This window comes from Oncorhynchus mykiss, chromosome 26 (genome assembly GCF_057628025.1).
Source record: "Oncorhynchus mykiss isolate SJ-2025 chromosome 26, ASM5762802v1, whole genome shotgun sequence".
Lineage (NCBI taxonomy): Eukaryota > Metazoa > Chordata > Actinopteri > Salmoniformes > Salmonidae > Oncorhynchus > Oncorhynchus mykiss.
Genome location: NC_143047.1, coordinates 45,933,695 through 45,952,967, shown reverse-complemented (window position 1 = coordinate 45,952,967; position 19,273 = coordinate 45,933,695). Strand labels below are relative to the sequence as shown.

Below are 19,273 nucleotides of genomic sequence, written 5' to 3'. Positions count from 1 at the left end.
TGTGTCTTACTGCAGGTCTATAATATGTCTCCTCTCCTCCATGTCTCAGTGTCTTACTGCAGGTCTATAATATGTCTCCTCTCCTCCATGTCTCAGTGTCTTACTGCAGGTCTATAATATGTCTCCTCTCCTCCATGTCTCAGTGTCTTACTGCAGGTCTATAATATGTCTCCTCCATGTCTTACTGCAGGTCTATAATATGTCTCCTCTCCTCCATGTCTCTGTGTCTTACTGCAGGTCTATAATATGTCTCCTCTCCTCCATGTCTCAGTGTCTTACTGCAGGTCTATAATATGTATCCTCTCCTCCATGTCTCTGTGTCTTAATGCAGGTCTATAATATGTCTCCTCCATGTCTCAGTGTCTTACTGCAGGTCTATAATATGTCTCCTCCATGTCTCAGTGTCTTACTGCAGGTCTATAATATGTCTCCTCTATGTCTCTGTGTCTTACTGCAGGTCTATAATATGTCTCCTCTCCTCCATGTCTCTGTGTCTTACTGCAGGTCTATAATATATCTCCTCTCCTCCATGTCTCTGTGTCTTACTGCAGGTCTATAATATGTCTCCTCAATGTCTCTGTGTCTTACTGCAGGTCTATAATATGTCTCCTCTCCTCCATGTCTCAGTGTCTTACTGCAGGTCTATAATATGTCTCCTCTCCTCCATGTCTCTGTGTCTTACTGCAGGTCTATAATATGTCTCTGTGTCTTACTGCAGGTCTATAATATGTCTCCTCTCCTCCATGTCTCTGTGTCTTACTGCAGGTCTATAATATGTCTCCTCCATGTCTCTGTGTCTTACTGCAGGTCTATAATATGTCTCCTCTCCTCCATGTCTCTGTGTCTTACTGCAGGTCTATAATATGTCTCCTCTCCTCCATGTCTGTGTCTTACTGCAGGTCTATAATATGTATCCTCTCCTCCATGTCTCTGTGTCTTACTGCAGGTCTATAATATGTCTCCTCTCCTCCATGTCTCTGTGTCTTACTGCAGGTCTATAATATGTCTCCTCTCCTCCATGTCTCAGTGTCTTACTGCAGGTCTATAATATGTATCCTCTCCTCCATGTCTCAGTGTCTTAATGCAGGTCTATAATATGTCTCCTCCATGTCTCAGTGTCTTACTGCAGGTCTATAATATGTCTCCTCCATGTCTCAGTGTCTTACTGCAGGTCTATAATATGTCTCCTCCATGTCTCTGTGTCTTACTGCAGGTCTATAATATGTCTCCTCTATGTCTCTGTGTCTTACTGCAGGTCTATAATATGTCTCCTCTCCTCCATGTCTCTGTGTCTTACTGCAGGTCTATAATATGTCTCCTCCATGTCTCTGTGTCTTACTGCAGGTCTATAATATGTCTCCTCTCCTCCATGTCTCAGTGTCTTACTGCAGGTCTATAATATGTCTCCTCTCCTCCATGTCTCTGTGTCTTACTGCAGGTCTATAATATGTCTCTGTGTCTTACTGCAGGTCTATAATATGTCTCCTCTCCTCCATGTCTCTGTGTCTTACTGCAGGTCTATAATATGTCTCCTCTCCTCCATGTCTCTGTGTCTTACTGCAGGTCTATAATATGTCTCCTCTCCTCCATGTCTCTGTGTCTTACTGCAGGTCTATAATATGTCTCCTCTCCTCCATGTCTCAGTGTCTTACTGCAGGTCTATAATATGTCTCCTCCATGTCTCAGTGTCTTACTGCAGATCTATAATATGTCTCCTCCATGTCTCAGTGTCTTACTGCAGGTCTATAATATGTCTCCTCCATGTCTCAGTGTCTTACTGCAGGTCTATAATATGTCTCCTCCATGTATCTGTGTCTTACTGCAGGTCTATAATATGTCTCCTCTCCTCCATGTCTCTGTGTCTTACTGCAGGTCTATAATATGTCTCCTCTCCTCCATGTCTCTGTGTCTTACTGCAGGTCTATAATATGTCTCCTCCATGTCTCTGTGTCTTACTGCAGGTCTATAATATGTCTCCTCCATGTCTCTGTGTCTTACTGCAGGTCTATAATATGTCTCCTCCATGTCTCTGTGTCTTACTGCAGGTCTATAATATATCTCCTCTCCTCCATGTCTCAGTGTCTTACTGCAGATAAACCAACCGTAGTTGGATCACATGATGGATCACATGACACACAGCTCTTAAAGAGACAGCATCCCGCTCAGACACCGACCTTTGCCCCCTGCTGTATTGGAGAGCCTGTTGTGGAAAGATACAGCTCTGTCTGTCCCGGGTCAACTCTGTGCCCAGATCAGTCCTTATCTCCTCCATGGACCATGTCTGAGTCTAGCTGTTACGAACGGCTGCTCTCCCCACCACCTCCCGGACTCTGACCTCCCATGTTTCTGGGTGAGATGATGCTCTCCCCGCCACCTCCCGGACTCTGACCTCCCATGTTTCTGGGTGAGATGATGCTCTCCTTGGACTGGAGCAGCCTCTCCAGGCAGGGCGAGCTGATCTTCCCCGACGGAGGCCCTCGTCGGTGGGCTCGGGGTCTGACTCTGTAAGGGTGGGTCTGGACGTGGGGGTCCACAGTGCTCCCCTGGGGGTCAGTGCTGGAGGAGACCGCGTCGTCTTGGGTCTGTTCCTGGTCGTCGGCTGGACGGTTGGATCCCAGGGAGCAGGCGAGGGAGGGCCTGCCCAGGCCCGGTGGCTCTTGCTGGGCTGTCTCTGTCTCTGTGTTGGAGGAGCAGATGGGGGCGGTGTGGAGACGTTTGAGATGAGTGGCAGAGGAGTAGGGGAAGGAGCCGGGCAGGGGTCCGTCGGAGGCTCGCAGGGCTGGGTGGTGGTCACCCTCTGGGGGGGAGACGACGGGAGGAGAGGCTGGAGGTGGTGGCTGGGCTGGGGCCTGGTACTGCTGTGGAGAGTCAGAACGGAATAGGTTCGGTTTGTATCCCTTTGTCCACCATGAAGAGCTGACTACAAAGAATAGTAGAATATCCTTCTTCCTTAAGAGACATTATGACATGATGACTGAGTAGAATTCTGTCTCCTGCTTTCTAATGGGATTCTAGACTCCAGAGTGTTATCTAGTGATGACATCATAACTTCAATTGTCTAACATCTTCCCGAGGGGGAGAGAACAGAACACAGTCGGTCTGGCACGAGAGGGGAAAATGAGGAACCTTGATTTTCCTCCTCTCCTACTTCTTAACCTCCTCCTCCTCCCTTCCCTCTACTCCTCCTCCCTTCTCTCCTCCTCCCTTCCCCTCTCCTCCCTTATCTCCTCCTCCCTTCTCTCCTCTTCCCTTCTCCTTTCCTCCCTTCTCTCCTCCTCCCTTTTCTCCTCCTCCCTTCTCTTCTCCTCCCTTCTCTCCTCCTCCCTTCTCTCCTCCTCCCTTCTCTCCTCCTCCTTTCTCTCCTCCTCCCTTCCCCTCTCCTCCCTTTTCTCCTCCTCCTTTCTCTCATCCTCCCTTCCCCTCTCCTCCCTTCTCTCTTCCTCCCTTCCCTTCTCTCCTCCTCCCTTCTCTCCTCCTCCCTTCTCTCTTCCTCCCTTCCCCTCTCCTCCCTTCCCCTCTACTCCCTTCTCTCCTCCTCCCTTCTCTCTTCCTCCCTCTACTCCTCCTCCCTTCTCTCCTCCTCTTCCAGACCTCTACCTGTCCTCTAAGACATTCCTCTGTTGTTCTCAGTCCATTGTCTTATGTAAAATGACACCTCTATAATTCCTCTCCTGTAGAGATAGATTGTAAAACCTGCTCTGTCCTCTTCCTGCTATTCTCAGGATAATGGATATGATGGGCTCCTCTCCTCCCTCCCTCCCTTCCTCCCTCCCTTCCTCCCTCAACTCCTACCTGTAGGGTTGCGTTCCAAACTGCACTGAAAGTGGCTGCTCTCCTATCTTCCTACTAGCATAGCTACCACATACAATGTAGCAGTGTTCTGGACATGCATTCTACCATTCTAAGTGGTATGCTGGTGTCAATATTGGAACAGTCTTTCATCAAACCTCACTGTTAAAGACCTTTACCTTGTGTCTCTTAGCTGGAGTGTGGTGCTCTTCCTGGCTGTCATTGTGCTGGTCTGGGTCTGGGTCTGGGTCTGGGCCTGGGTCTGGGCCTGGGTCTGGGTCTGGGCGGGCTCTGACTTGAGGAAACCAGCAATGGAGCATCGCTTCCATCTTCAGGATCACACTGACGTAGCGCTCACTACAAACAGAACACAGAACATACCAAGATTTAGAACACAGAAAAGAGAATAGAACACAGAACAGAGAAAATAACTGAGTTTAGAACAGAGAACACATAAAAGAACAGGGTTTAGAACACAGAACACATAATAGAACAGGGTTTCGAACACAGCACACATACTAGAACAGGATTTAGAACACAGCACACATACTAGAACAGGGTTTAGAACACAGAACAGATAATAGAACAGGGTTTAGAACACAGAACAGATAACAGAACAGGGTTTAGAACACAGAACAGATAACAGAACAGGGTTCGAGTACACTACTATAGACCAGGGTCCTATTCCCTATATAGTGCACTACTATAGACCAGAGCCCTATTCCCTATATAGTGGTACTACTATAGACCAGAGCCCTATTCCCTATATAGTGGTACTACTATAGACCAGAGCCCTATTCCCTATATAGTGGTACTACTATAGACCAGAGCCCTATTCCCTATATAGTGGTACTACTATAGACCAGAGCCCTATTCCCTATATAGTACACTACTATAGACCAGGGTCCTATTCCCTATATAGTGCACTACTATAGACCAGAGCCCTATTCCCTATATAGTGGTACTACTATAGACCAGAGGCCTATTCCCTATATAGTGGTACTACTATAGACCAGAGCCCTATTCCCTATATAGGGCACTACTTTTGTCCAGGGTGCCATTTGGGAGGCAAACGGAGTGAGAGTTGGTGATGACATAAAGGTCAGTGAATAAACAGGTTCAGCATGTTGTCCTGTCTGTGTCTGTTCCAAACCTCCACTGATCTCATCTGTACATTCTGCCTCTGACCTGGGCATGTTTACCTCTACAGGAGAAATGTGACGTGATGCTGTGTGCTGCCTGCTTGCTGCCTGCTTGTTGCCTGCTTGTTGCCTGCTTGTTGCCTGCTTGCTGCCTGCTTGTTGCCTGCTTGTTGCCTGCTTGCTGCCTGCTTGTTGCCTGCTTGTTGCCTGATTGTTGCCTGCTTGAGTGTCTGAGCAGCTATGCTGCTGTACAGTCAGTCACACACGCTGCATGATCCTGTCCACACGTGGCAGCGTGCGAGGGAGGGAGGGAGGGAGCAAGGGAGGGAGGGAGCAAGGGAGGGAGGGAGGGCCCCTGTTCCTTCCATTCACCGCTATAAATAGTCAGTAAGCCCCGAGGCCGTTCGACTGCCTATCTATCGCCCCGTAGTGGCCTCGCTCAGTGTGTGTGTGTGTGTGTGTGTGTGTGTGTGTGTGTGTGTGTGTGTGTGTGTGTGTGTGTGTGCGCTCTGCTGCTTTAAGCAGCCAGTGGGATTTAACACTGTTTCACCAACACCCCCTCCCCCCTCTCTATCGTCTTGCCTATTCATCCTTCTCCTCTCCTCTCCTCCTCCTCCTCTCCTCTCCTACTCCTCCTCTCATCTGCCTCCCCTTCCCTCCTCCTTCTCCTCTCCTCTGCCTCCCCTTTCCTCCTCCTTTCCTCTTCCTCCTCCTCCTCTCCTCCTCCTCCTCTCATCTGCCTCCCCTTCCCTCCTCCTCTCCTCTGCCTCCCATTTCCTCCTCCTCTCCTCCTCCTCCTCTCATCTGCCTCCCCTTCCCTCCTCCTCATCCTCTCTGTAGTGGGTTCAGATTATTCTGGGTTCCATAATGAGAAGTCACCTGCTGTGAGCTGCTCTACATGTGGTCTGATTCCTCCTCACACACATACAGATTACACCCCTGCCCACATAACAGTGGGTTAAAGTCCCGTTATCATACAGATTACACCCCTGCCCACATAACAGTGGGTTAAAGTCCCGTTAGCCTACAGATTACATCCATGCCCACATAACAGTGGTTTAAAGTCCCGTTAGCATCACATACAGATTACACCCGTGCCCACATAACAGTGGGTTAAAGTCCCGTTAGCCTACAGATTACACCCGTGCCCACATAACAGTGGGTTAAAGTCCCGTTATCATACAGATTACACCCCTACCCACATAACAGTGGGTTAAAGTCCCGTTATCATACAGATTACACCCCTGCCCACATAACAGTGGGTTAAAGTCCCGTTATCATACAGATTACACCCCTGCCCACATAACAGTGTGTTAAAGTCCCGTTAGCATCACATACAGATTACACCCGTGTCCACATAACAGTGGGTTAAAGTCCCGTTATCATACAGATTACACCCCTGCCCACATAACAGTGGGGTAAAGTCCCATTATCATACAGATTACACCCCTACCCACATAATAGTGGGTTAAAGTCCCGTTATCATACAGATTACACCCCTACCCACATAATAGTGGGTTAAAGTCCCATTATCATACAGATTACACCCCTACCCACATAATAGTGGGTTAAAGTCCCGTTATCATACAGATTACACCCGTGCCCACATAACAGTGGGTTAAAGTCCCGTTATCATACAGATTACACCCCTGCCCACATAACAGTGGGTTAAAGTCCCGTTATCATACAGATTACACCCGTGCCCACATAACAGTGGGTTAAAGTCCCGTTAGCCTCATGTGTGCTAATAGTTCATGGTGACTCCACCACAGGTACCAACCAGTCAGCTGACTAAAACCGAGACATGTCTGTAGCTGGTCCCTCTGGGTATCTAGATCACCCTGACCACTGTTCTTCTGCCTCGCTCTCTCTTTGGTCTTTTAGTCTGGGTATCTAGATCACCCTGACCACTGTTCTTCTGCCTCTGCCTCGCTCTTTGGTCTTTTAGTCTGGGTATCAGACAGGAACTACTGTAGGGAGAGGAGAACAGACAGTAACTACTGTAGGGAGGGGAGAACAGACAGGAACTACTGCAGGGAGGGAGAGGAGAACAGACAGGAACCACTGTAGGGAGAGGAGAGGAGAACAGACAGGAACTACTGTAGGGAGAGGAGAGGAGAACAGACAGGAACTACTGTAGGGAGGGAGAGGAGAACAGACAGGAACTACTGTAGGGAGAGGAGAGGAGAACAGACAGGAACTACTGTAGGGAGAGAAGAACAGACAGGAACTACTGGAGGGAGAGGAGAGGAGAACAGACAGTAGAACAGAACTAATGGAGTCTGGCTGTAAACTCCGGGCTCTAGTTATTGTTCCATGTGGTGTGGTGAGAGTTGGGGACAGAGACGGAGAGGAGGAGAGGGGATATTTACCTCATGTTTGGGTTCTGGAGGACTCCCATTATTCTCTGGATCCGGTCCATAGCAACGCTCTCCTGGAAACGGCTAAGACCTGGAAGACAGACGGACAGACGGACAGACAGGGAAAAGTTATCATGAGCAAGGCCACAAGAGAGAGAATATGAGTTTGAAAGAACTGCTGGTTTGCTAAGTGACCTATTTAGAAGTAAAGCTGTATAAGGAAAAGAGACAGACAGTGAGTCTGTTCCAACTCCGTTCTTAAAGAACTGCTGGTATGCTAAGCGACCTATTTAAAATGTCAGTCCTTGGTTCAAAAAAGACGTTGAGACACCCTGGTGTCACTCTGACTCCGCCTCCTCATCTGATCCACTAAACCCCTGGCACTCTGACTCCGCCTCCTCATCTGATCCACTAAACCCCTGGCACTCTGACTCCGCCTCCTCATCTGATCCACTAAACCCCTGGCACTCTGACTCCGCCTCCTCATCTGATCCACTAACAGGCTCTACAATATCTACCTAACCTGGCCCACACAGCACTACAACAGACACTCTGTATCTATCTAACCTGGCTCACACAGCACTACAACAGGCTCTACAATATCTACCTAACCTGGCCCACACAGCACTACAACAGGCTCTACAATATCTACCTAACCTGGCCCACACAGCACTACAACAGGCTCTACAATATCTACCTAACCTGGCCCACACAGCACTACAACCTCTCTCTACAATATCTAACTAACCTGGCCCACACAGCACTACAACAGGCTCTACAATATCTACCTAACCTGGCCCACACAGCACTACAACAGGCTCTACAATATCTACCTAACCTGGCCCACACAGCACTACAACAGGCTCTACAATATCTAACTAACCTGGCCCACACAGCACTACAACAGGCTCTACAATATCTACCTAACCTGGCCCACACAGCACTACAACCTCTCTCTACAATATCTAACTAACCTGGCCCACACAGCACTACAACAGGCTCTACAATATCTACCTAACCTGGCCCACACAGCACTACAACCTCTCTCTACCTCTCTCTCTACCTCTGTCTCTGTTTGCTCTCTCTGTACCTCTCTACCTCTCTCTACCTCTCTCTACCTCTGTCTCTGTCTGCTCTCTACCTCTACCTCTGTCTCTGTCTGCTCTCTCTCTACTCAATTCAAGGGCTTTATTGGCATAAAAATTAACAGTAAACATTATACATACAGAAGTTTCAAAATAATAAAGATATTACAAATGTCATATTATATATATATATATATATAGTGTTTTAATGATGTTCAAATGGTTAAAGTACACAAGGGAAAATACATAAACATAAATATGGGTTGTATTTACAATGGTGTTTGTTCTTCACTGGTTGACCTTTTCTCGTGGCAACAGGTCACACATCTTGCTGCTGTGATGGCACACTGTGGAATTTCACCCAGTAGATATGGGAGTTTTTCAAATTTGGATTTGTTTTCAAATTCTTTGTGGATCTGTGTAATCTGAGGGAAATATGTCTCTCTAATATGGACATACATTGGGCAGGAGGTTAGGAAGTGCATCTCAGTTTCCACCTCATTTTGTGGGCAGTGAGCACATAGCCTGTCTTCTCTTGAGAGCCATGTCTGCCTACGGCGGCCTTTCTCAATAGCAAGGCTATGCTCACTGAGTCTGTACATAGTCAAAGCTTTCCTTAATTTTGGGTCAGTCACAGTGGTCAGGTATTCTGCCACTGTGTACTCTCTGTTTAGGGCCAAATAGCATTCTAGTTTGCTCTGTTTTTTTGTTAATTCTTTCCAATGTGTCAAGTAATTATCTTTTTGTTTTCTCATGATTTGTTTGGGTCTAATTGTGCTGCTGTCCTGGGGCTCTGTGGGGTCTGTTTGTGTTTGTGAACAGAGCCCCAGGACCAGCTTACTTAGGGGACTCTTCTCCAGGTTCATCTCTCTGTAGGTGATGGCTTTGTTATGGAAGATTTGGGAATCGCTTCCTTTTAGGTGGTTGTAGAATTTAACGTCTCTTTTCTGGATTTTGATAATTAGTGGGTATCGGCCTAATTCTGCTCTGCATGCATTATTTGGTGTTCTACGTTGTACACGGAGGATATTTTTGCAGAATTCTGCGTGCAGAGTCTCAATTTGGTGTTTGTCCCATTTTGTGAAGTCTTGGTTGGTGAGCGTACCCCAGACCTCACAACCATAAAGGGCAATTGGCTCTATGACTGATTCAAGTATTTTTAGCCCGATCCTAATTGGTATGTTGAATGTCATGTTCCTTTTGATAACATAGAATGCCCTTCTTGCCTTGTCTCTCAGATCATTCACAGCTTTGTGGAAGTTACCTGTGGCGCTGATGTTTAGGCCGAGGTATGTATATTTTTTTGTGTGCTCTAGGGCAACGGTGTCTAGATAGAATTTGTATTTGTGGTCCTGGTGACTGGACCTTTTTTGGAACACCATTATTTTGGTCTCTCTCTCTCTATGTCTCTACCTCTCTCTGTCGCTATCTCTCTCTACCTCTATGTCTGTCTCTCCCACTCTCTCTCTCTCTACCTCTCTGTCTCTCTCTGTCTCTCTCTGTCTCTCTCTCGCTCTACCTCTCTCTCTGTCTCTCTCTGTCTCTCTCTGTCTCTCTCTCTCTGTCTCTCTGTCTCTCTGTCTCTCTGTCTCTCTCTGTCTCTCTCTGTCTCTCTCAGGTTAAAAGGACTGGAGATCAGATCACGGTCTCTCTGTCTCTCTCTCTCTCTCTCTCTGTCTCTCTCAGGTTAAAAGGACTGTAGATCAGATCACTGTCTCTCTGTCTCTCTCTGTCTCTCTCTCTCTCTCTGTCTCTCTGTTTCTCTGTCTCTCTGTCTCTCTCTGTCTCTCTCAGGTTAAAAGGACTGGAGATCAGATCACTGTCTCTCTGTCTCTCTCTGTCTCTCTCAGGTTAAAAGGACTGGAGATCAGATCACTGTCTCTGTTCTATGCTTTGATCCTTCCATCCTTATGATTTTAATGTGTTTATGTCACGATACCAAATATGTAATGTGGCTCTTAGCCTATAGTGAAAGAAACAACGTATGAATAACACACGAGGGAATGACAACAAGATGTTTACCGGTCAGTCGATCTGCGGCAGCAGCCTAGTCAGCATGACTGATAAGCCTCCGCCTATCTATAGTAGTGATCTGTAGTGACGCATCACACACACACGCGCATGCACACACACACACACACACACACACACACTCACATGCACGCACGCACGCACACACACACACACACACACACACTCACACTCACACACACACTCACACACACACACACACACACACACTCACTCACTCACTCACGCACACACCATTCAGAAAAGCTCTCTGTGTGGGTATAGTACGGGGAGGATTGCGGGGTTAAATGAGTTCTTGGAGAGATTAGACAACTCACTCACGTTCTGAGTACCTCCCAGAGCACAGGCCTCTCAGGATGGAAGACAGGGGATGGAGGTAACGCTGGAGCTCCATACACTGAGGACAACACAGGTATCTTTTGGTTATCACTACGGCAACAGCTTCCAGGAACAACACAATATTTACATATGACAGTTATTCAGAAAATTAGGTAATGGAATTAAACAACAACATACACAGTGATAGGTTAGCATTAGCAACTAGTATTCTCTAGCTATATAAAACATGAATACTGGGGGGTTAGCATTAGCAACTAGTATTCTCTAGCTATATAACATGAATACTGGGGGTTAGCATTAGCAACTAGTATTCTCTAGCTATATAACATGAATACTGGGGGATTAGCATTAGCAACTAGTATTCTCTAGCTATATAACATGAATACTGGGGGTTAGCATTAGCAACTAGTATTTTCTAGCTATATAACATGAATACTCTGGGGTTAGCATTAGCAACTAGTATTCTCTAGCTATATAACATGAATACTGGGGGGTTAGCAACTAGTATTATCTAGCTATATAACATGAATACTGGGGGATTAGCATTAGCAACTAGTATTCTCTAGCTATATAACATGAATACTGGGGGTTAGCATTAGCAACTAGTATTCTCTAGCTATATAACATGAATACTGGGGGGTTAGCAACTAGTATTCTCTAGCTATATAACATGAATACGGGGGGGTTAGCATTAGCAACAAGTATTCTCTAGCTATATAACATGAATACGGGGGGGTTAGCAACTAGTATTCTCTAGCTATATAACATGAATACGGGGGGGTTAGCAACTAGTATTCTCTAGCTATATAACATGAATACGGGGGGGTTAGCAACTAGTATTCTCTAGCTATATAACATGAATACGGGGGGGTTAGCATTAGCAACAAGTATTCTCTAGCTATATAACATTAATACTGGGGAGTTAGCAACTAGCAATAGAGCCAAACCTTAATTATAGCCATATCTTCTGATTAAAACAACTAGCATTATAGCCATATCTTCTGATTAAAAGAACTAGTATTATAGCCATATCTTGTGATTAAAACAACTAGCATTATAGCCATATCTTCTGATTAAAACAACTAGCATTATAGCCATATCTTCTGATTAAAACAACTAGCATTATAGCCATATCTTCTGATTAAAACAACTAGCATTATAGCCATATCTTCTGATTAAAACAACTAGTATTATTTAGCCATTCCTTCTTCTATAAATGACTCATTTTATTTCCATATATTATACTTAAAGCTACACATTATCACCCTATTCCATTCATAGTGCTCTTTGTTTTGTTTTGAGAACCCATTGTAGTGTACTAGTGCACTACACCCTTTCTAGTGCACTACTTTTGACCAGGACCGATAGAGTGGTAGTGCACTGTCGCCGGGCGACCCTCTAGAATGACATATAGAATTTATAGGATCTACTGTATGTGGTGACCCTTTACCTTCTGGGCAAACAGCTGATCCTTCTCAGGCTCCCCAGGTTCCGTTGGGTCTCTGTTCCTACAGCCTTGGTCTCCGGGATGCCGTCCATGGCTGTGTGCCCTCTTCCTGCCCTGCCCAGGCTTCCCAGTGCCACTCTGTCTACTGTTTCTATCCCAGGCTTGAGAGGAGGCCGTCGGGCTCCATGACAGTCTCTGCTGCTGCTGACCGTACACAGTAGGACTACATCCCTGGGTCTCACTGGGGCAGCGGCCCCCCTCGTAGGTGGCTGGAGGAGGGGTGCCACCACAACTACAATCTATGTCCCTGCTCAGTCGAGGGTCAGCATCGTTGGAATTATCACTGTCCCCGTCCCTACTGAGGCCAGAGTCCCCGAAATCTCCTGTGTCACTGCTCAGCCTATGGGGTTCCTCGTGGTTGGAATTCCTGTTTAGCCTTGAGATCCCGTCCTTAGAAGAACCACAGTCAGTGTTACTGGGAGAGTCCCTTAATGATGATGATGAGGGTGGAGGTACGGAGGATGAAGGTGCCGTCCTGACTGTGTGTCCGTCGGGGCTCAGTCCCACGCCGCTGTCGTTGTCATTATCCTCACTGTCACTGGCCAGGTAGTCTATTGAGTAATCAGAGTCAGACGCAGACATCCTCCAACGGATTGCAGGACTACGGGCTCTCATCCACTAGAGAGCAGGGCTACGGGCTCTCATCCACTAGAGAGCATCACACACCTGCAACACAATATACAGTACATTATTATCACACCCCTGCAACACAATATACAGTACATTATCACACACCTGCAACACAATATACAGTACATTATTATCACACCCCTGCAACACAATATACAGTACATTTTCACACACCTGCAACACAATATACAGTACATTATCACACACCTGCAACACAATGTACAGTACATTATCATGCACCTGCAACACAATATACAGTACATTTTCACACACCTGCAACACAATATACAGTACATTATCACACACCTGCAACACAATATACAATACATTATCACACACCTGCAATACAATATACAGTACATTATCACACACCTGTAACACAATATACAGTACATTATCATGCACCTGCAACACAATATACAGTACATTATCATGCACCTGCAACACAATATACAGTACATTATCATGCACCTGCAACAAAATATACAGTACATTATCACGCACCTGCAACACAATATACAGTACATTATCACACACCTGCAACACAATATACAGTACATTATCACACACCTGCAACACAATATACAGTACATTATCATGCACCTGCAACACAATATACAGTACATTATCACACACCTGCAACACAATATACAGTACATTATCACACACCTGCAACACAATATACAGTACATTATCATGCACCTGCAACACAATATACAGTACATTATTATCACACCCCTGCAACACAATATACAGTACATTATCATGCACCTGCAACACAATATACAGTACATTATCACACACCTGCAACACAATGTACAGTACATTATCACACACCTGCAACACAATATACAGTACATTATCACACACCTGCAACACAATATACAGTACATTATCATGCACCTGCAACACAATATACAGTACATTATCATGCACCTGCAACACAATATACAGTACATTATCACACACCTGCAACACAATATACAGTACATTATCATGCACCTGCAACACAATATACAGTACATTATCACACACCTGCAACACAATATACAGTACATTATCATGCACCTGCAACACAATATACAGTACATTATCACACACCTGTAACACAATATACCGTACATTATCATGCACCTGCAACACAATATACAGTACATTATCATGCACCTGCAACACAATGTACAGTACATTATCACGCACCTGCAACACAATATACAGTACATTATCATGCACCTGCAACACAATATACAGTACATTATCACATACCTGTAACACAATATACAGTACATTATCATGCACCTGCAACACAATGTATAATGTAGAAAACCTGTTCATGGGAATGAGAGAAACACTTTGTAATTTGTTTAATCTAAGGGTTAAAAATAAACTTGGCGGGGTGCGAGTTTCGTAAAATATATATATATATTTGTAAAGGAACTCAGTCCAGCTTTAAAGTTACTCCTCCTGAAAGTCATAATAGTAGAATGTACAAGGTGACATTTCTAAATGGGGTATGACATCATCAGCTCCTCTTGTCATGTTAGTCATTGTTCACATTTAGAGAGATATTTATAACTAGTCAGGAATGTCCAGATCAATCAGCCCACGGCCATCTTTTTACTTACTTTTTTTAGCCCATAAATATTGTTGTAGTTTTTGAGTCACTCAAATATCACACACGGTGTGTGTGTGGGTGTGTGTGTGTGGGTGTGGGTGGGTGGGTGGGGGTGGGGGGGTGTCTGTCTAGATAAATCAATCAATGTCAGATTTCGGTTTTCATTGTATCTCCTTTTGGTATTCGGTAACAATTAGGCAGGTGACATTTTATCTAAATTGAGGTGAGTGCTAATGATGATCTTTAGTCTAGTGTGTTCCTTTATTAGCTGATCTGAACATTTTACTAACATGTTTATACCAGGGGATGTTGCACTTCAACCTGTTCCAACTCACGATCAAAAAGCCTGTGACGTGCCTGATAATCAATCGATGTGATTTTGTGTCATTGAATCTGTCTGTCTGTATATTTGGTTAATAGATCTCTGACTGGACAAGTGGAAGTGGTAGCTAGCTCATGTATTCGTTTGCTCATCGATCACTGATCAGAAACATTCAGCATGCACTAATGTAGCCTAAATCAAGAGTATTATTGACTCGTAGTAGCCGTATATAGAGCCGAGGCTATTTTCCTATCTTCCCAACCCACTGAAACCCAAAATCCCGACTCCTGTATCGCATGTTAATTCCTAACTTTATTCTGTTATCTACAGGTTGCACCATCAAAGCACGTCTCGCTTAAGCATGTCAAAATAGCCCTATAACATTTAACCCACGTCTCTGCGCTGTACGCGTTTGCTTGGTGCCCATATGACAGCTTCGGGTATAGAATATGTGATCAACAAACAGTATGAGAGTAGCTGTTTGGTAGATGTAGATGTATTAATTGTTTGTTACATAGTGGGTCCCTGTTATTAAGATACGTTGATATATATTTAAAAAAAAACGTCCTCTCTTCAACTCCTCCTGTAGGCCTCTGTTTAATCATCAACTCGATTTAGCCAAATAGGAGATATTCTGTAACTCCTTAGAGGTTATCTAGCAAGTTTAGCAACTTTGGTCATTTGACTTGTGTTTGATTGCCATTACAAGATGTGTATGATTCGACAACGGTATAGCAAACCCGGGGTGCGCTCTGTGACAGCAGAAGGGCCTACTGCTGAAACGCCTCTAATTTATTAAGCAACTTGTTAACGTTCGGGGAATTTATGAACGGCCTGTTTCGCAAGTTACAACGATATCATTTGGCAATGAACACTAAATATCAGTTTCACTTGCTGTGAAATCTTTACATAGTGGCGCAGTCAAACTGGCAATGTGGCGCAGCAACAATCTCATTTTGGGAGTAACACCTGGCATAGTGACCATATCTTGGTTTTAAGCACTTCCGATTTATTTATTTTTTGCGGTATTTCCCGGGACTCTCGGGATAAATATAAATGATTCCCAGTATAGAAATTTGGTAGATTTTCGGAAAAATCTTAATCCCTAATTGTCAATGATGAATCTCAATTGAAAGTGCATTTTAGTCCAAGACTTGGGTTTCTTCTGGCTCTCGGAAAACAGGTCCTGTGAATCATATAGGAAACCACCAGCTTCCACGTCTTTAACACGCGTTATGCCATTCAATTAAAGCAAAGGTTAGGTTAGGTACCCAGTACATAAACTAGGCTAGTTATATGACTTTATGGGACACAAGCTTTCCAAATCATTACACAGGGCACTTTATTATATAATTCCAGCATGTTATTAGGTAAGATGTTTGCTGTTCTCTCTCTCTCTCTGTGTCTCTCTCTCTCTCTCTCTGTCTCTCTCTCTCTCTCTCTCTGTGATAACAAAAACACACGCATGTCCTTCTAGAATTTGTTCCTACATTTCTCCTAAAACCTACATTTCAGAGCCAGATACATTCAGGATCCATGTCCTTGGAGGAATCAACTCTTAACAGACTGATACATATATTACACCACTGTGGTTAGAATGGTTTTCAGGCAAAGCCAATGGGAATTATACTGGTGCCTGATAACAGTATACTAGCCGGAGCGTCATGAACAAATTAATCTCTGTAAAAAGCACGTGTTATAAAATTGTTATGAGGGCGGAATTATTTTTTTGTAAATGCTTGGGTATAATGTGATAATGTGTTGAGGCCTCAACGGAAGTTAAGAGTCCTTTTCATTTAAAACGATTATACTCATGGCTAAGGTGAAATGCCTTCACTATGTAACACAGATACGTATCGACTTGTCCCCCCCATACGCTGCAATGTTACAATTGAATAAACAATGGGAGTCATGCTTGAATATCAAGATTAAAACAATGCCTGGGCTACTGCTAGTACTGATCCATCGATCTCAACTCAATACATCGAAACAATAGAATATAGTCTTTACATACTGCGTGGCCTGTCTGTACGAAGTGTATCTACGAAGTCTATCCGAACAGGATCACTGTCTGACATTACGTAATAAAGAGAAGCCGAACACGGTCGACACACAGGAGCTTGTTTTTTTAAACTTCGTTAAGCACCGGACACGGACAAGACACGCACAACTAAAACCTCTTAATTATATTCCAATTCTATTTGTAATTTGTATTTAGAGCGGTTTAAATGATTTAGACTTAATACACGGTATAGTCTATTACACATTAATAGACAAAGACAACCCGGTTTGATCTAACTTGCCAAGATAAAATAGCCTAGAAACATTGCTACAAAAAGCTCATTGCTACAATGTAACCAGCATGAATTAAACAATTGTAGCCACCCAAACCCGATACTATGTATCAATTCCTCTGACCACAACCCTGAACGCGTCATCATTTACCGAAATAACATTCTTACCTCGTACATTTGTTCCAGAACCTCTCCAATATGATACGTGAGAAACTATTGTACAATGAAAGCTTGTTAAAGTCCAAAGCAAATGGATGAAACATAACACTACTACGTTATCATACAAACTGTTGTACTGGGCTGTATGACACGTGCGCTTCCTTACAGATCAGTCCCAGCCTCGACGCTTATGTCAGCGCCAGTGCGCTCATACATCTCCCACGACAGAAACGGTCTCATAGCGGTCTTTACTTACCAGAAGAAGAAGTGACTATAGTGGCTTCCCCTTCGTCTCCTATGAGCGGTGACTTCAGGACACTCCGCTCATGGCCGGGCTCCCCCCCAGGTCGTTGTAGGGATGCGGTGAATGTCGTGATGTAGTAGCGTACACCCCGTGCAGCCTCTCCTACGGCAACGTGTCTGAGAGGGCGGGTATAAACAAACTGGGCTCTCCGATTTGTGCTTTTCGGTACAATATCTGACAAATAGACATTGCGATAGAGGCCCGACGTCAGGCGATAGGCGAGAACAGCTTACATATTTACATCAAATGGAAATCATCAAAGCACGTGGTCACGCGGAACAGTTTCGAGGTAGTAAGAAAATAACAGATTTCACTTAGAGCTGACTCCAGAACGGTCCACAGTGGGGGTTCACTCAGAACTGACTCCAGAACAGTCCACAGATGGGGGGGTTAACTTAGAGCTGACTCCAGAACAGTCCACAGATGAGAGGGGGGGTTTCACTTAGAGCTGACTCCAGAACGGTCCACAGATGGGGGGGGGGGGCTGACTCCAGAACAGTCCACAGATGGGGGGGGGTCACTTAGAGCTGACTCCAGAACGGTCCACAGTGGGGGGGGGGAGATGGGGGGGAGGGCTGACTCCAGAACAGTCCACAGATGGGGGGGGTCACTTAGAGCTGACTCCAGAACGGTCCACAGTGGGGGGGGGGGGTTCACTTAGAGCTGACTCCAGAACAGTCCACAGATGGGGGGGGGGTTCACTTAGAGCTGACTCCAGAACAGTCCACAGACGGGGGTCCACTTAGAGCTGACTCCAGAACGGTCCACAGATGGGGGGGGGGGGGTCACTTAGAGCTGACTCCAGAACGGTCCACAGGCGGGGGGAGGGGGGGGGGTCACTTAGAGCTGACTCCAGAACAGTCCACAGATGGGGGTTGGGGGGTCACTTAGAGCTGACTCCAGAACGGTCCACAGACGGGGGTCCACTTAGAGCTGACTCCAGAACAGTCCACAGATGAGAGGGGGGGTTTCACTTAGAGCTGACTCCAGAACAGTCCACAGACGGGGGTCCACTTAGAGCTGACTCCAGAACAGTCCACAGACGGGGGTCCACTTAGAGCTGACTCCAGAACAGTCCACAGATGGTGGGGGGGTTCACTTAGAGCTGACTCCAGAACAGTCCACAGACGGGGGGGGGGGGGGGTCACTTAGAGCTGACTCCAGAACAGTCCACAGATGGGAGGGGGTTCACTTAGAGATGACTCCAGAACAGTCCACAGATGGAGGGGGGTCACTTAGAGCTGACTCCAGAACAGTCCACAGATGGGGGGGGGGTCACTTAGAGCTGACTCCAGAACGGTCCACAGATGAGAGGGGGGGTTTCACTTAGAGCTGACTCCAGAACGGTCCACAGATGAGAGGGGGGGTTTCACTTAGAGCAGACTCCAGAACAGTCCACAGATGTGTGTGTGTGGGGGGGGGAGGGGGGGAGGGGTCACTAAGAGCTGACCTATTATGTGACCATTTGAACATCTTGTCCATGTTCTGTTATAATCTCCACCCGGCACAGCCAGAAGAGGACTGGCCACCCCACATAGCCTGGTTCCTCTCTAGGTTTCTTCCTAGGTTTTGGCCTTTCTAGGGAGTTTTTCCTAGCCACCGTGCTTCTACACCTGCATTGCTTGCTGTTTGGGGTTTTAGGCTGGGTTTCTGTACAGCACTTTGAGATATCAGCTGATGTACGAAGGGCTATATA

At 45.6% G+C, this 19,273-nt stretch overlaps 1 protein-coding gene across 4 annotated transcripts; it reads right to left on the bottom strand.

Annotated features, from left to right (window-relative positions):
• ciartb (circadian associated repressor of transcription b) lies at positions 1-17,703 on the bottom strand. Of its 4 annotated transcripts, none has more exons than XM_036964320.2 (6): positions 17,530-17,703; positions 12,197-12,919; positions 10,729-10,804; positions 7,304-7,382; positions 3,969-4,146; positions 1-2,858 (listed from the first exon to the last, which is right to left on the bottom strand). In XM_036964320.2, exons 2-6 carry the CDS (start codon positions 12,866-12,868, stop codon positions 2,295-2,297), a joined length of 1,569 nt encoding a protein of 522 aa, XP_036820215.1. In that variant the 5' UTR covers positions 12,869-12,919; positions 17,530-17,703; the 3' UTR covers positions 1-2,294. The 4 variants fall into 4 exon arrangements, with proteins under 4 accessions (XP_036820215.1, XP_090079433.1, XP_090079435.1 ...); XM_090223307.1 differs by lacking the exon at positions 17,530-17,703 and adding an exon at positions 17,283-17,499 and having other exon boundaries at positions 317-2,858; XM_090223308.1 differs by lacking the exon at positions 17,530-17,703 and having other exon boundaries at positions 1,999-2,335; positions 2,390-2,858; positions 12,197-13,820.
• Positions 17,704-19,273: the final 1,570 nt, after the last annotated feature.